Source organism: Onychostruthus taczanowskii, unplaced genomic scaffold (genome assembly GCF_017590055.1).
Source record: "Onychostruthus taczanowskii isolate IOZ18803 unplaced genomic scaffold, ASM1759005v1 scaffold9, whole genome shotgun sequence".
Taxonomy (NCBI): domain Eukaryota; kingdom Metazoa; phylum Chordata; class Aves; order Passeriformes; family Passeridae; genus Onychostruthus; species Onychostruthus taczanowskii.
The window spans coordinates 15,666,936-15,683,754 of NW_024506993.1; the positions used below are offsets into that span (position 1 = coordinate 15,666,936).

General features: G+C 40.4%; 1 protein-coding gene across 2 annotated transcripts in view; it reads left to right on the forward strand.

Annotated features, from left to right (window-relative positions):
- PRKCD (protein kinase C delta) overlaps positions 1-16,819 on the forward strand; it is a 59,365-nt gene that overhangs the window by 23,718 nt on the left and 18,828 nt on the right. For both annotated transcript variants that reach the window (XM_041425656.1, XM_041425657.1), the window contains exons 2-4: positions 11,565-11,699; positions 13,962-14,161; positions 15,422-15,482. In XM_041425656.1, the coding sequence (XP_041281590.1) occupies positions 11,585-11,699; positions 13,962-14,161; positions 15,422-15,482 (376 nt within the window). In that variant the 5' untranslated portion in view covers positions 11,565-11,584. The remainder of the gene's footprint in view (positions 1-11,564; positions 11,700-13,961; positions 14,162-15,421; positions 15,483-16,819) is intronic.

The window sequence follows — 16,819 nt, forward strand, 5'->3', positions numbered from 1 at the left end:
ACAAGAAGATACATCATAGGAGCATAAAAATTATATTTACCAGACCGCTTTTTAATTAAGCATTTTCAAAATACAAGCAAATAAATTCTTCAATATAGCTGTTTTTCAGGTCTCAGTAAATATTTTAATTTTTTAATAGTCCCACAGGAGCAGAATGGGGTTGTCTATTGAAGACTGGAAATGTAGCTCTCTGCAGCTCTTTCCCACAAAGCTGTAATTCATTGGGCTGAAGCTCATTTAACTTCTGTTTACTCAGTACTGGGGACTCTCAAATTATCCAAGATGTGGACTAACTTTTTGTAAGAACTGTGTTATGAGCATCTGTTTACCTCTTTTAATTGTGTAAATTGCTTCTCAGTCCTGGTCACAAAACGTGTCTGTGGCTTCAGCAGTAATTGCTAATATAGAAAAAACATAATTTACACCAGGATTTATGTACTTAGTGCTGTAGTAGAAGCAAATATCCAGACCTGTGGGGAAAAGCCAGCATCCTGTGGCCTGGGGAGTGCTGAGTGCTGCAAACCATAAGGCAGAAAGGAATCTTTTTGGGTTAATTTGTGCTGGGTTTGCTGTAAGCATCAGAAGAGCTCCTGGCCAGCACTAACTACTCACTCATTTGCTGCTTCATGGAAGTAGAAGGTATTTCAGATAGACAAAATGCCAGGGTAATTATAATTAAGCAAGCTGTGATTAAGCAAGCTGTATAGTAAACAGTGTGAAAGAGCCTCTTGGCACTGGAGAAGGGAAAGAATCAAGGCAGTGTGGATAGCACTAATTCCCAGAGGAAAGATTTGGAGGCAGGACTGGGCAGACCATTAAGGGTAGATCTACTCAAACAAGTGACACCATGTGGAAAGAGAATTTCCCACTCAGCTGCCTGGGGACAGGAACGTTTTCCATGCAGGAACGTTTGCATTTGGAAGTACTGGGAGTGTTCTGGTTCCTGTGGGCCTCACTCTGACCTCCTGTCCCCTTTAAAGCACTGGAAGGGTTGGGAAGAGCATTGTGCCATGGTGTCTGCTACTGCCTCAGGAGCTGTGGGGATTTACAGCTGTTTGGTTTTCCTCCTGAGTTTTTCTGTGCCAGTAGCAGCCATGCCCCATCCCTTTTAACTGAATGATCTCACAGAAAAGCCCCAGCCTGCTGTCACCTCCTGTATCCCAGCGTGGTTGGAAAACAGACCATTAGGATGTGTCATTTATATCAAAAAAAGTTGTTATAAAAGTTATTGTAAAGAAGCACTTCTATGGCAGAAGAAACATGTGAATATAAAAAAAGAAACAAAACCCTTAGAAATAATTGGAAGGTGCAGGGAAAGTGACCAAGACTTTAACTCATTTATCCATTTAGTGATGGAGAAAGTGAGAGGCCATAATGAGCCAGGAAAGCTTGTCTGTAGGAAAATCATTGAACACTGCTTCTGTGGATTAACTGGGACACAAGAGTACAACTGTAATCAAAGACTTTGTCTTCAGTTACTTTTTGGATAATCTGTAGATTACCTGGAAAATCAGTTGTGCAAATCTTCCTGAAAGTATTTTCTTAGTCTGTGTCTTGTTTACTGACATGTTCATCAGTGCAATGATCCAATAAAGTAACGAAGCAGGTGCTGACTTGCAGTGTTGCAAAGTGAAGTTCTTTGGTTTGTGTTTCTCTGTGTGTAGGGCTTTGCATATGAAAAGCAAAATGCTCATTTTTAAGTGATTCTCCAGTTTTTAGTAGAATGAGCACTGGAGTGGAAGCTGGAAAAAGCCATGGCAAACAGTGCACACTTAATAATTCGATTTGCACTGTCCAGAAATGTGAATCCTTCAGGCAGTAGGAATAACATTTCTGGAAGGTGCCCAGAGGGTGTTCCTCCCAGCACCCAGTCCACACAACTTCTTATGCTGTCCAAACCTAAAATAGTGGAGCATGTCCTCACATGGTTGTCTTTACAAACAAGCTTCTGGCTTATCAGAAACTCCAGGGATTTTTGTTCAGCTTTTTCTTTCTCATTTACTGTCTTGTGTCCCAGACGTTTCAATGCTTAAAGGTTTTCTTGTCCCATAAGAGTAAAGAATTATATGTTTTTATTAATTTACTATAAAATCATTCAATATGGCTATTAGCAGACATAAATCCTAAGTGTTTGGGTCCCTCAGAGTGTGAAGTTTACATGTGTAAACCAGAAAATTCAGGAAAAGGCAAAAAAGTAAATGCTCGCTCTTAACTTCTTATCGGGAGGATTAAAAAAAAAGAAGAAATTTAAAGTGGTATTAAATTGTACATCTCACCCTGAGTTCACAACTTGTTATGCATACTCTGTGCTGCCTTTAAGTAACCCAAATCTCTCTTGAGATCTATTTAAGCTTAATTTCAACTTGCTGTTTATGAGCTGTGCCTGTTCTCCGCATTTTTGGGAATACCAGGTCTGCTGTAGAGCTTTATATGCTCATTTCTTCCAGAAGGTGATTCAGAGGGGAGAGGACAGTTAAAAATCATTTGTGGTTCCATTTTCTTATCTCTTCTTGCAAGTCGAGGGCCGAACCTTGAAATTACAGCAGGAGCAATGCTGTATTAATTAAAAATAAGTTTTGGTTATGTTTGCTTCTTTCCAATTTCTCCTTATCAACCCCTGTGGCCATTCACTATTTAGCATCTCCCTGTACATCCTAAGTGCTTATTTTCTCTCTTTATTGCAGAAGAGAGATCACAGAATCACAGGTAGTGATGCATGTATGGCTTTATTGTTCTGTTTATAAACCATAGAAACAGGTCTTTATTAAGTTGGCTAAGATTGGTTATTTACATTTCTTGTTTGATTTTTTGGCTTTCACATTCCCAGTAATGAAACAACCAGAACAAAAGAACAAAAGGATGATTTCTACCTGCCCTGAGCAGCCTGTGAGTGCCAGGAAAGAGCAAGAGGAGTATCGTGTCCAGAAAGGCAGATCCAGCCCATCTTAGAAACACAGAATGGTTTGGGTGGGAAGGGACCCTCAAGGACATTTCAAAAAACCAAACAACCCAAACAATGCCAGATGCAGTCAGGAGGGTGGACTGGATCTATTCCTACAACTCCATACACAGTTAATGAGCAAAATTTTTGGTTCATAACACTTGCACCCTTTTAGTTTAAAAGCCTTGGTCATATCCATGGGCTGAATTGTGTTCCCTCTGATGAGGTTATCTGAGCAGCAGCTTTCTAGTGTGTATGAATGATGATAGTTCTCTCAGCTAATGAATATTCTAGTTTTCCAGATACTTAGAGGATTAGGTCATAAGTGCTGGCAGTAGGATAAATTTTTGACTTGGAGGCTTGTGCACTTGGAGAGGCACTTGGACTGCATGGTCTGCTGATGTTTTCAAAAGAGCAAACTAAAATTGTTTTTCTTACTACAATGTTTTAGAAGGCATTTTTTATAATTCTGTTGAATGTCCAGTTTCTTTATTTCCATTTTTTTCCCTCTTCATGGTTCACATAGACTCATTAACCCAGTACATTTTAAGTAAGACAAAATAAAAATTGCTTTTTATTTTAAACTGTAGTTGACTTACTATCTGTATGGTATTTGGCTTTTTCAGTGTGAAGGGAATTCAGTGGTAAATACAGAAAAAATCTACCCAAACATAAAACTCCTCCAGTGTTTTGAAGAGAAAGGCAGTGTTTTCTGTTTGGTTTGAAAAGATGTTGTTGGCATTATCTATTATTCTTTCTGGGAAATACACCTCAATTTTCAGGAAGCTTATAACTGAGCAGAAAAATCACAACATTCTGGAAGGGTTTGAATTGGAAGGGACCTTAAAGCTCATCCAGTTCCACCCCCCTGCCATAGGCTATTCTGGAAGGGTTTGAATTGGAAGCTCATCCAGTTCCAACCCCCTTTCATAGGCAGGGACACCTTCCACTATCCCAGGTGGCTCCAAGCCTTGTCCAGCCGGGCCTTGAGCACTTCCAGGGATGGGGCAGCCACATCTTCTCTGGGCAACCTGTGCCAGGGCCTCAGCACCCTCAGAGCCAAGAATTCCTTCCTAATATCCAACCTAACCCTGTCCTCTGGCAGTGGGCAGCCATTCCCCCCTTTCCTGTCCTACCAGGCCCTTGTCCAAAGTCCCTCTTCAACTCTCTTAGAGCCCCTTTAGGCCAGAAAGGCCAGAAAATCTTGGATGTTATAATGGATCCTAGATAAAAGTATTCATCAAGAATGAACTGGAAGATGGGCTTGGCATTTATCTCCTCTATTAGAGGAGAAATATGTTATTGGAGTATGCCTGAGTGTGGATCCCTACCCACTTGATCATGGTGGTACCTGAACAGTTACTGTACACTGCATTTTCCTTGGCTATTTTCCTTTGGCTTGTCCTTCTGAGTAGCTCAACTGTCCTCATGTACTAGTTGTTACAAAAAAGTCTGTGAAGCCTTTTGCAGAATGGCTTGCTTCCTTTGGAGAACTTGTATTCACATGATAAACCTGATGTGCAGTTTTGCAATTCAGTCATGCTGACTAAAAGCTGCCCAATTTCTTGACCATTGTTGGGGAAGTGGGAGCTGGTCAGGGGCTCAGATTCAGCACAGCTCCTTCAGTGCTCTCCTTAATGACACAGGGCCAGAGCTAGTGTAGAGCCTGGCTACAGGCCTTTATTATAGAGAAGTGTAACTTCATCCCTTTCACAGAATAGGTTTTTTTTCTCTCATGTGGAAGGGATTGTGTTACTTAATTGAAGGGCAAAAACCTCAGCCTGTACTTATTCCCCATGTCAAAGAAAAAAAAAAAAAAGCTTCCTCATTAGACTTAAATTATGCATTACATAGGGGAAAGCCATGGTTTGCCTCCTATCAAAGTATTTTGGATGTGCTCGCATTTCACAGTGTGATTTAATGAATGGTTCGTTCATCTGGAGCCTCATAAGGGTCTGTCCAGCCAGCCCTATTGTATTAATCCTTCCAAAATGTTGTTTCAGCTGTGCTCAACGAATGATACCAGCTTGTGGTATCAGAAATAATTAACAAAGTCTTTGGGCTTCAGGCAGCCTTTCTTCTCTTGTGTGTTTCCAATGTGTGATGTTTGGGTTTGGAATTCATGAAGGGGATTAATTTGCACTTTTGTTTCAAGCTTGATTTTGGCAATGGTGACAAACAGTGGCCTGTAGTGTTCCATGGTTAGTCCTGTGTGTTCACAGAGGAAGGAGAACTCAGGGCTCTAAAAAGAAATATTTAAATGGCTATTTCTTATGCACCTATAAAGAAAAAACAGCTGACAGGACTTCCCCCTTCTTCCCCAAGTAGTGGTTGTGGAATATTGGAAAAGCCAGTTGTTGCTTCAAGTGTTCACCATGTCCAAAAAAAAAGGATGTTTGGTGTAAAATGCTGTTTTTATCTTGCAACATATGCTGTGTGACAGCCTGGCCTGCTGCCTATTTCAGAGTCCACAATTTCCTCAACTTGCTGATCTTTGAGTGTAAAATCCAGATTTTTCACCCTCAATGCACTTGAAACCACTTTAAGAACAGTCAACTCTTGTTACTGAGCTAATCATGTTATCCTATTCTCAAATAAACTACTCTCTCTTCCTAAAAGCTCCCAAAATCAGGTGTGCTTCACCTCTGCTTGCCTCCAGTCTGCATCCCCCCGCAATCTGCATCCCCTTGAGCTTCCAGGAGTTTGTGCTGTCAAGATAAAGCATTTCCCTGTTTAGAAAAATATTTCTGGTGCTCATATTTTGAAAAGTTTCTCATTGTAATGATAAGGGAAATATCAGTAATTATTTCTGCCTTGAAGGGTGTTGGGGAAATGCTAGCAATTTAGAGAGCAGCCACAAATTTGGGCAGTTTGGGGACCGCTGAGCAAAGAAGTGTGGAAACTTGGAAATATCTGTGTGCCTGGCCAAGGGGGATGAAACCAAGGAACATCTCTTGCTACATGGCTTATCTGGATGGATTCTTCTCCAGACTGTTGCAACACAGTGACAGATTTTGTTATGTAATTGTTTCTGCTTCTGGACTTGGCCTAACCCAGCAAAAGGAGAAGTTTCTGAAAGAAAGTATACTTGGGGAGGAAGAGAAGGAAATGGTAACTACACGTTTTCCAAGCTAAGCTTAGGAACCTGAGCCACTCTTCTTGTAGTATTAAAAAAAAAAAAAAAAGAAAAAGAAAAGACAGTATAAACCCCCAAACTTGCATCATTTGCTCTGGAATTCAATGTATGATCTGTCATTTTGAAATATGAGCCAGAAAAAAAAAAAAATCATTGGCAATAAGTTTAACAGGAAGCAAACTGAATTGTGAGTTAAATTTTTTTCTTGTCTTTTTTTACTTTTCATAGAATTGTGTAATAATTTAAAAATGTTAAACCCCCAGACTTGCATCATTTACTCTGGAATTCAATGTATGATCTGTCATTTTGAAATATGTATGAGCCAGAAAAAAAAATCATTGGCAGTAAGTTTAACAGGAAGCAAATTGAATTGTGAGTTAAATTTTTTTCTTGTCTTTTTTTACTTTTCATAGAATTGTGTAATAATTTAAAAATGTTTTGTGAAGATGCACTGTTTTAGATCTGTTATTGCAGAAATTCTACTTGATTGGGCTGTTGGGCTGTTTTAAAAGTGCTCTTTTTATCCTTGTCTTTCTGAAGATATCTGCACTTATTACATATCACCGGATGCATCTACTTTGCTTTCATGAGTGTAGTCCCACAATTCTAATTTCTAAATTAAGCCATTCATAGGAGATAGCTGTACCTTAATGGCTAAACCTAAATGAGAAATGGCTAAACCTAAATAAAAGCATAAATGATTCTGCTGCAGGGGCAGTAATTTTGGAGAATTCTTTTTTTCTTTTTCTTTTTTTTTTTTTTTTTTTTTTTTTTTTTTTCAGGGACCTACATGCAGCATGTCATTTTAGCTCTGTTTTGGGGAGAGCACTTAAGCCCTCTGTGGATTCCAGGCATTCAGACATTCAGAGTAGCACCTAAGAATAATGAGGTTTTTTGCTATCCCTGGTGGTTGTGAGGGTTCAGCATCATGATGTAAAGTGATTTGAGGTTGGATATAAGTATGTTTATTTGGGTAGCAGTAGTTCCTAGAGAAGTCCAGCTGATAAAGGCTGCTGCTGTGCATCTTTTTGACAAGGTTTGTAACAGCAAATATAATAAACCTCTTGTAAACTGACTTCATTTTTAGATTGACTTTTACCTACAGAGTATCAAATAAAGTCCAGGGCTTGAAACAGAACCTGCAAAACTTCTCTGTAGACTAATTCTCGGTGTGCAGTGTAGACAGTGCTAGCACCATATTCCTTTGGTTCATTGAATTGTCCTGGGAGCACAGATACTGCTTTTCTCTCTTGGGCCATCAGCTGATAGAATCTAAGTGCAGGAAGTGTGGGTTGTACACATGGGAACAATAAAAACATCCAGTCTGCACAGGTGAAAGATGCTAATCCCTCTTCCAGCATCTTTATTTGCGTTACACAATCTTGTATCATTGCCATGCAAGCAGCATAATCACTTTGCAGGCTGTACCCAAAGACCACAGAGAGCCTTGTTCCTGTGTTTGGAAGTGCTGTGGGGGCAATAAGCTGCCAGTAATTTGGTGCTTTCTTGTCCATTGCCAGAGTAGAGGACAGGAAACCCTTGTGTAAAAAAGGTTGGATATAATCTATATTTTTGCATCTTTAAGAAGAAACAGTGACTGCTTCATCTTTTCAGGGAAGAATGCATTGTTTATGGTGTGTGGTGCTGTTGGTGATTCCCAGAGCAGCTGTGTGGCCCTGGAAGCAGCCTCAGCAAGGAGCTAAGCAGGAATCAGGCATTTTATGGCACCCAGAGCACTTCTGTGAGACAGCATGGAACAGCCTTGCAGCTTTACATCCATCTGCAAAACCTTTCACAGACTAATACAAGGAAATCAGAGGCACAAAGCTGCAGGGGAGATTTCTCTCTTGTATTTCTCTTGGATCCATGGTCCTTATCAGTGATGGAACAGCCTGGCTCTGTTTGGGCCCATTGGTTTTCAGTCTCTTCAGTGCTCTGTTGTCAGCCCGTGTCAGCATTTCCTCCAGATCATCCACTGCTTTTCCTCCAGATCATCCACTGCTTTGATGTGCCTTCCTGCTTTGTGTGAAAGTTACAGCCATGTCTTTGTTTCTGGGCTGTGTAAGGGCTGGCTTATCCTCGCTGTTTATAACAAGGCAGAATTACAGTAACAAAGGAACCCTGGCAAGCACCGCCTTCCTGCCAGCCCCTGAGAGCTGGGCACTGTTGGAAGGAGAAACACTGCAGAATTTACCCTTTGTCCCTTTGGTCTCTGTGAACAAGGTTTTTAATCTAATGTGAATTTTGTGCCAGCAAATCTTGGTAAAATTCTCCTTGGAATATTTAGTATTTTAATTCACTTTGAAGGTTTCTTTAAAACTGTGTGTTACAAACACATCAGTGGGAAAATTGAGCACTTGTTCATCTGGCAGGTGTTGACATTGATGATGTGAAGATGTTTCCAGTTTCCCCCTCTCTCTCTGTAGTTGATAATAACACTGTTGATTTTCTTTCCATATTAAATAATCAAAAACTCTCAATTTTAAAGCTCAGTGGAAAGTACAGTGCATTTTGCAGAATCTGTCCCTGATAGCATAGAACATGTGTTTAGTTTGGATTAGAGAAGGTCAGGGATCCTTGACAAAGTGAATGTTGTGCAGGACAGCATCTGGTGGTGTGCCCTAAACCACCAGGTGTGGCCACCACCAGGTACTTCATCTAGAGTAATGTTACTGGAATGTTTTTCCATTTGTTTTTTGGTTTTTTTTTCTTCAGATTTGACTTTGACTTTGACTTTGAAAGTGTTTGACATATTGAACCTGTCATTTAGACTTGGAGTATTCTTGGAGCTCACATCTCAGTTTTTCCACCATTTGGTTTGGATAAAATCTTGCCCTTTAGGGAAAACAGTTTGGCTTTAACACTTCATAGCTACAGTGCAGATTATATGAGTAGATTTTACAATCTCCCTCAATTCAAAGCTGGTGTTTTGCAGCAGTTTCAGTTCTTGACAGATGCAGCCTTTAAAACAAGAGTCAGCACTTGTGCTGTCACTTCTGTAACAGTCACAGAGGCTGGAGGTGTGCTCTTGTCTAAACTGCAACAGGCAAAGCCTGTGTGCTGCTTTCAGTGTCTTTCCTTCTCAAATGTGTTCTCACATGAGTGTACTCAGCAGGGATTTTGAGAAACTTTGTTGGTTTAAAATTAATCTCTTTCACAGAGTTTCACTGCCAAAAGCAGTTTTAGTGGGGTATGGTTTTGTTTACAGCAGTACAGCTGATCCTTGTCAGCTATCTCACAGTACATCTTAGCATAGGAAAGGATGAGAAGACATATTTGAGGAGTAAATCCAAATCCTCCTTTCTCATTAACCTCTCTCTGTCACAATATAGTCTACAGCATATAGTGAAGAGTTTGCATGCAGGCATTTATGATCTCTACATCTGTAAAAAAGCATATAATGTGTAGGAGTGGAGGAACTTGGCAAGAGCAGGCAGCTGCTGAGTTTGTTTGGGCTCTTTTTAAGCTCTTGTTAAATGTAAAAGCAAACAGTTTTCTTCTAGTTTCCACTGTGACCTTGGACTTTGAGCATCATCAAAAACTCTGGGATGTTGGTGTTTTCTTCTAACTGCTAAATTACTTGTGTGTAGCATTTCTGAGTGAGAAGTGAGCATTGGAGATGCATGGGAGCTGAGTACAATGAAACTGCAACAAATAACCATATCCAAAACTATGAAGCAGAGGTGAAAATATTGCATCCAAAGGTATTTGGCCATTGGAAATGAGAAATTTTTTTATCTCTGAGTTATCAGATACAATAAAAACAGGTACATGCATCCACATTTTGAGTAATCCCACAACCTAAGTTGTAAATCCTTGTATTCTGTCTCAAGACTAACACTGGCTTGAGTCACGTGGGCTGAGTGAAATCAGTGCAATTGTTAGTTTAGCTTTGTCAGTGCTTTCCAATTTTTTTGTTCATGTAGTAATGGGCTGACTGGAAATTGTGACTTCTTGCTGGGCTGTCCCTTACAGCAGAATTCTCCTATGATTCTGTTAAAGAAACCTTCCAGTGGGAGCTACACGTTAAGCTACATGTTGTTTCTTCCTATGGCCTCACTGAGTCTTAGAGCTGTTTCCCAGAGGTGAGCAAGGCTGAAATCTGGTTTCTTTTACATCCATGTTGAATAGTAATGAAATGTGATCTGCTGCTGGCAAGTCCTGTAGCTGATCACTGGGGTGTAGTTCTGAACACAGTGAGCACAGGGTCTCCTGAGCAGCTAAAATATGTTCCTCATTAAAACTCTTGATAAGCGCTGTGCATAAGTTGCGTATGTGAAAGTGAGCTGTCAGATGGCATTTGTTAATTTTTACAAAAGCTGTCTATTTTCCTTTCTTTGTGAGGTCACCTCAATCTCCCCTCTCATCAAATGGTGCCCCAAGCTGCAATGAGCAGTGGAGTAGTGTGGGAGAGTTATTGCTTTATTGTGAGTCTGTATGAATGAGAATTGTAGTCGTGGCTTTCTGTTCTTCAGGGGGATAAGCAGTGGTGCCAAGTAATCCTAAACTTGCCTTCTAACTCTTGTTTTACTCCACAGAAAGAATGTGGGGAAATAGTCAGTTAAAAAAAAATAGCTCAATAAAAGTTAGTCATAATTTTTTTCCATTTATTGAAAATGGTCCCCATATGGGGAGAGTGTGAGATGTGCAAATGATGCTGTCAGGAGCTTTATGCTGTCTTGCTGCAGAGACTTGATTTTAGTCTTTTATTTAAATGACTGTAAGGGTCTTTTAAGAGATAGAAAGGTTAGTTGTTTCTCAGGTCAATGTTTTTACATTAAAAAATGCCAGTACAAGCAAAATTGCTTGAAATGTTCTTCCTAGTGCTGCTTGACTGAGCTGGTTGACAATCTTCAGTCAAAAGTCCAGCCCAGTTTCAAGTCTTAATTTCTTTTCCACCATCTCTAACTGTTAGCTTGTTATCTCTTTCCTCCTAATCCCTCCTTCCTTGCATCCCTCATTCTCCAAATGGACTAGCATTGCTTTTCTCTCAAATGACTTTTTTCTCTTAGCCTTTGAATAAATCCTTTTTGTATCACAAAGCAATGTGACATACAGGACAAACTCCATTGCTAAAGGTGCTGTGAGTTATAAACTGGAATCTGCTCTAAATTCAAGAGCTCTTAAGAATAAGGGATCACTGTAATGAAACACCTGTTTGCTGACTTAGAAATCTTATAGGTGTTTTGAATTCTTGTGATGTTCCTGACTCTTTAAAACTGGTGACACAGTAGCTCTGGAGCTCTTTCTACCTGTCCCTGTTCTCTTTGCCTGGCATCATGTGCAGGTTTGGAGGCCCACAGGTGGGATCACTAGCTGTGGATGCTTCCTAGGATTTGTGAATTGCCACCTGAAAGCAATACAGGAGTAGAAGCCCTGTGATTGTAGCTTCAGTAGAAGCTCTGATGTCTGCTGAGAAATGTCACTTTACTACATGTCTCAGACCAGGTCTTTTACTCTCATTTTTATTTCTTTCTTTCCACATAGGCTGTGTATCATCCTGAGCAATGGCCCCCTTCCTACGGATATCTTTCAACTCCTTTGAGCTGGGACCTGTGCAGAATCAAGGAGAACAACTCCAGCCTTTCTGTGCTATCAAGATGAAGGAAGCTCTGACTACAGGTGAGGTTACAAATGGGGATGCTTTTCTGAATATCAGTAAATTCTTGACAACTACTGTAAACCTCCTTAATCTGTGAATGGCAGTGAGTCCTCCTCTTCCTGTCATGCCAAGCACTTCAATGTGATCTTTTCTTTTGAAATGGGAGAAATAATAATGGCTGTTTTCTCTACCCCCACCTTAAAGCAAGATTTCTTTATTAGTACTCAGGACAGGAAGCTGAACTGCAGCAGGTTTGAGGGTCCTGTCCTCCAGTGCAGAGTTAGTAGTCTTTATTGGCTTGGAGGATGAGAGGTGCAGTTTGTTATTGTTGTAATAACTGAATACTTTGGCTGAGTTGTTTGCTTGAAATGACTCACACTGAAGGTCCTCCTAGCACAGAAACACAGAATCAGCTGTGCTGGAAGGGACCCTCAATGATCACTGAGTCCTGGCCCTGCATGGGACCATCCCCAAGAGTGCCAGCCTGTGCCTCAGAGCACTGTCCAAGGCTCCTGGAGCTCTGGCAGCCCTGGGGCTGTGCCCCTTTGCTGGAGAGCCTCTTCAGTGCCCCTCCACCCTTTGGGAGGATCATTTTTCAAATACTCAGCTTGCCCCTGCCCTGACACAACTTCAGGCCATTCCCTCAGGTCCTGTCCCTGTCACCACAGAGCAGAGATCAGTGCCTGCCCCTCACAAGGAAGTTGTAACTGCAGGGAGGTCTCCCCTCCGTCTTCTCCAGCTGAACAGACCAAGTGACTCACCAGGCCCTCAGCTTTCAGAGACCTCATCTTTACAGAAGCTGGTCCCAAGGTTTATAATACCTTGTGACATTTGGCTAGAATACACCACTGCAGCCAAACAGGATGAGAGGGAATTGCTGTATTGGGCTAGACTGCAGCTCTAGTTCTGCGCTGTGGCTCTAGAGATTGACAAAACATCAAAGAATGCAGCAAAGGGTGAAGTTTCTTCTTCCTCACAACATGATTGGTCTTTCCCCTTATTGCTGTGGGTAAAAGCTTCATTTGAACTTGAAATTCGAAGCATGGTGCCTTTTCCACAAAGTGTTGTCATCCAGTAAATGTACTAAGCTCCAAAGTAGTTTCCTAATCTGCTGGGAGAACCTCTGAAGAAGTGGTGTTGAAGGTGTTGCAGCTGTCAGAATATGTGGAGAAATGAAAGTAATTTAAATAAATCCACTAGTTTTTTCCAGCCATTTGCTTTTGAAAAGTAGAATTGTCCCAATATTTCCCAGTCTTTGCTTCCATGTGTCTTTGACGTACTAAAAAAAGTGGTTTCTTAGGAGGCAACATCACTTTGGATGTGTTGATGGGACTTAGAGACTCAGATCTAGAAATATGCCAAAGCTTATAATAGATTGTGCAGTCACTGGCTGTTTTCTGTGCCTGAGATATGGATAGGAAGAAATCAGTTTAATGGGTAACAAGAGAGACTGAAGCTGTGTATTAGAATCATAGAATACCAGGCTGGAAGGGACTTGAAGGATCCTCCAGCCTTTCTTGGCAAAAAGGAAAAGAAAATCCATCTTATAAGAATAGTACAGCAATGTAAAACCCCTAACAATGGAGTGTGCTGAGATGCTCTTAAAGGAAACCAAAAAGGAAAAAAAAAAAAAAAAAAGAGGAAAAAAGAACATTTTTTGAGGTAATTTTAGCTTTTTTGTTATTCCTTAACTACACAAGGTCTACATGAGCTGCAGAGGACAGATAAGGCCCTGAAAAATCCTTTAAAAAGTAGCAGTCATGGTAGAGTGCAATGCCAAGGAGAGTGACTTAAGAATACAAGTGAAATGTTGGGGTAACTTGGAAGTAGATGAATGAAAAGTGAAGCCTTTCATCTCTTAGACACTGGTTTCAATTTAAACTGGGTCAGTGTGAGGTTTATCTTAATTTCTCTTATAGCAGTAGGCATTCACAATGATCAGAGGGCACTTGGTGGAGGTTTACACCAGAGTGGAGCCATGCAAGTATTCCCTGGCAAGTTGTGACTGACTAACCCAGCTTATCAGGGTTTGGCCCTCCTGCTCTCTAGCTCCATGTTAACCCCATCACTGCCTTTGCATGTTCATCAGGGTGGGCTTTGCCTTCCATGTCATGAACTTTTGAACTGAGTATTTGAACCTTGTTCCAACAACAGTAAAAGAAGCAGTAATTCTGCTTGTAGTTTCAGTACAAGTATTCCCTCTTTTATTTTGTTGAGTGTAAATGCTAGATCTGTGCACATTTTACAGTTTCTGTCCTTTTTCTTCTTTTTGTGGCTTTTAGAGAGAGGAAAAACTCTGGTTCAGAAGAAACCCACCATGTATCCCGAATGGAAATCGACTTTTGACGCCCACATTTACGAGGGCCGGGTGATCCAGATTGTGCTGATGAAAGCAGCAGAAGAGCCACTGTCTGAGGTGACTGTGGGTGTGTCAGTGCTGGCAGAACGGTGCAAGAAAGGCAATGGCAAAGCAGAGTTCTGGGTAAGGAAAAAGATTAATTCCTCCAAATTGCTGACCTAGTTTTGTTTCTTTCAAGCTGAATGAATGCCTTGTGCCTTTTAGGCTTACGGATTTTCCTAGGTCAGTAGAATCTCTCTAGTTTGTATTCACCTGTTACACTTGGGGCTTTTTTCACACCTTGATTTCTAAGACCAGAGCAGTTATTCAGAAGAGTAAAAGCTAATAATGATCAGTTTTAGCCAGTCAAGTGGTCTCAAATCCTCTGCTTATTATGCACAGAACAGGTACCACATTGACATCATCAGTGTTAAACTTTCTCTGTACAACCTGCCATGACTTGGGCACAGCATCATGGCCAGCAAAGAGAGCACTTAGCATAGCTTGTAAGGTTATTTTTGTGTGTGGAGAGACAGCCTGGCATTAATAGCTGTAACTGAGGTTTTGGCCTTCTGTAAACTTCGCTGGGTAAATGTTCTGGGTGTCAGGCACTGCCTTAGAGATGAACTCACTCATTATCCCAGTAGGATGATGGGATTTCTGGGGATATGTTCATGGGTGTATCTAATGTAACTGTGGTTTGGTTTTGTCTGGGGACTGGATTTTTCATCCCAAGTTGTATTTAGTGCAACCCGGGGTACTTTGCTCTGTGCTGAAGTGAAGATTGAGTCACTCTTACGTGGTTAAGGATTTCTTATCTTTTATGAAGGCAGCAGTTTAAGAATTAGTGGCTGCATTCTGAGCACAGGAACTGACCTCAGCTGTTGGCTTAAAGGCACTTATTTTTTTTTTGCTGGTCTGTAGAATTTGCCACAGAAACCATGTGTAATGGTTTGGAGGAGGAAAGGAAAATAAATTTTGATTATACCACTTTTTTTCATTGCCAGCAACAGCATTTGATATCACTATGGTTTGTACTCTCAATAAACATATAAAGGATTGTATAGACTTCTTTTAAAACTGGGTTCCTGTGCAGATAGAGTTTACTGACAGTGAAAACAGAAGCCAGCAAACTTCTGTGCAGAAACGGGAAAGGGCCATGGACAAACAATGTGAACTCTGACCGTGCTGAACTCCTGGGGCACATCAAAGCAATGCAGCACATGAGGAAAAGCAGCAGAATAAAAGCCCCTGACTCGGCTGCAATAGTGAGATATGGAAGAGGATTGTAATCAAATAGTTATTGCACAGTCTGCTTTGATACCCTAGAAAGAGCTGTTTAAATTCCTGAGAGATGCAGTCAACCACACACTTCACTGTTGCTTTCTTTCTTTATTTCCACAGCTTGACCTTCAGCCTCAGGGGAAGGTGCTGATGGCTGTGCAGTATTTTTTGGAAGATGCAGGTATTGTCAATAGTTTCTTTTTAGTCGGTTATGTGAAAAAGGTGGTTGTTTTTTTGCAGAACACAGAATGTAGCTTACAAAAAAAATCACCTGGTGTACTGAGTAGAATCTTACTAATAAATTTTATTCATTTGCTTTCTAGATGTTTGTTTGGGTTGGGGTTTGTTTTGTTATTTGCACTCATGGCAGGATTTGTTCATTTCTAAATGCTGTTGCATTTAGGACTTTTGGATCTTTAATGTGTCTATTTCCATGTTTTCATGTGATAGAAAATATATTGTCTGTTCCTTTCTAGGTGAAAAGAAGTGGAATCTCTTGCTCTAGCTTATGTGGGAAAATTTTTTTGTGGATTGGAGCAGTGGGTCTGAGTTTCCTGGGATTCAGACATCCTATTCACTAATTACAGAAACTGATTGTAGGAATAGTGAATGGTTTAGTAATAAAATGCAAATCTAGTCAATGATCTGATATAGCAGTTTGAAAAGTGAACAGCCTGTTTCAGAAACCTACACAGGCTCTTTGGAAATTAACTAGGAGGGAAACTTCAAGTACAATAATAAACCCAAGAATCTTGTTGTGGATTTGTGTATCTGGGGAGTCCTTTCCTAAAGGAAATGCTGGAAACCTCACAACTTGCTTAGCTTGTAGTTAAGACTTTCCCATACTAGAAGTCATTAACCATTATTTCTTGGCAATAATATTGTAATTATAACATAACTGGTCTGCCAGATTAGCCTACCAGTCTTATAAGGTTTAATAGTATCTGCTAATAAATAACTGAAAAGACTAAGCAGGAAATTTTGAAGCATGGGTGGGTTTTTCCCCCACAGACATTTATAGAAGGAGCACAGTTCTGCTCTCCAGAGCAAGTTCATTGAGAAGGTGCCATGCATTTTTGTACAATCTGTGCAGAAGATACTGAAGATAGAATGAGATGGGCATAGGTTACATTTTAGAGGTGATGTTTTGTCTTTGTGATGGCAAAAACCCAGCCTGTATGCTTGTTGCTTTGGCATCTATGGAAAGTCAACACTTTAAAGCAAAATTTTTAAAAAATATTGGGACTTTAAAAGAGTCTCTGAGTGGGAGCTTTTCTCAGATTTGCATTTAAACTGATGATTTTTTTTTATTATTATTATATTAGAAAATATTCATCTTGGTCTTGTCATAGTTTCCTGTGCAAGGCTGTTTCATGGGGCAATGGTACTCTGATCATAGATATTTAATGCAATATACAGAAATCCATTTCTCCTGGACACCCAGAAGTTTCTCAAGCAAACCTGTACAAGCCCAGTTTTTGTGTTTTCAGTTGTTTATTTAACGAGGCTGAAGCATAT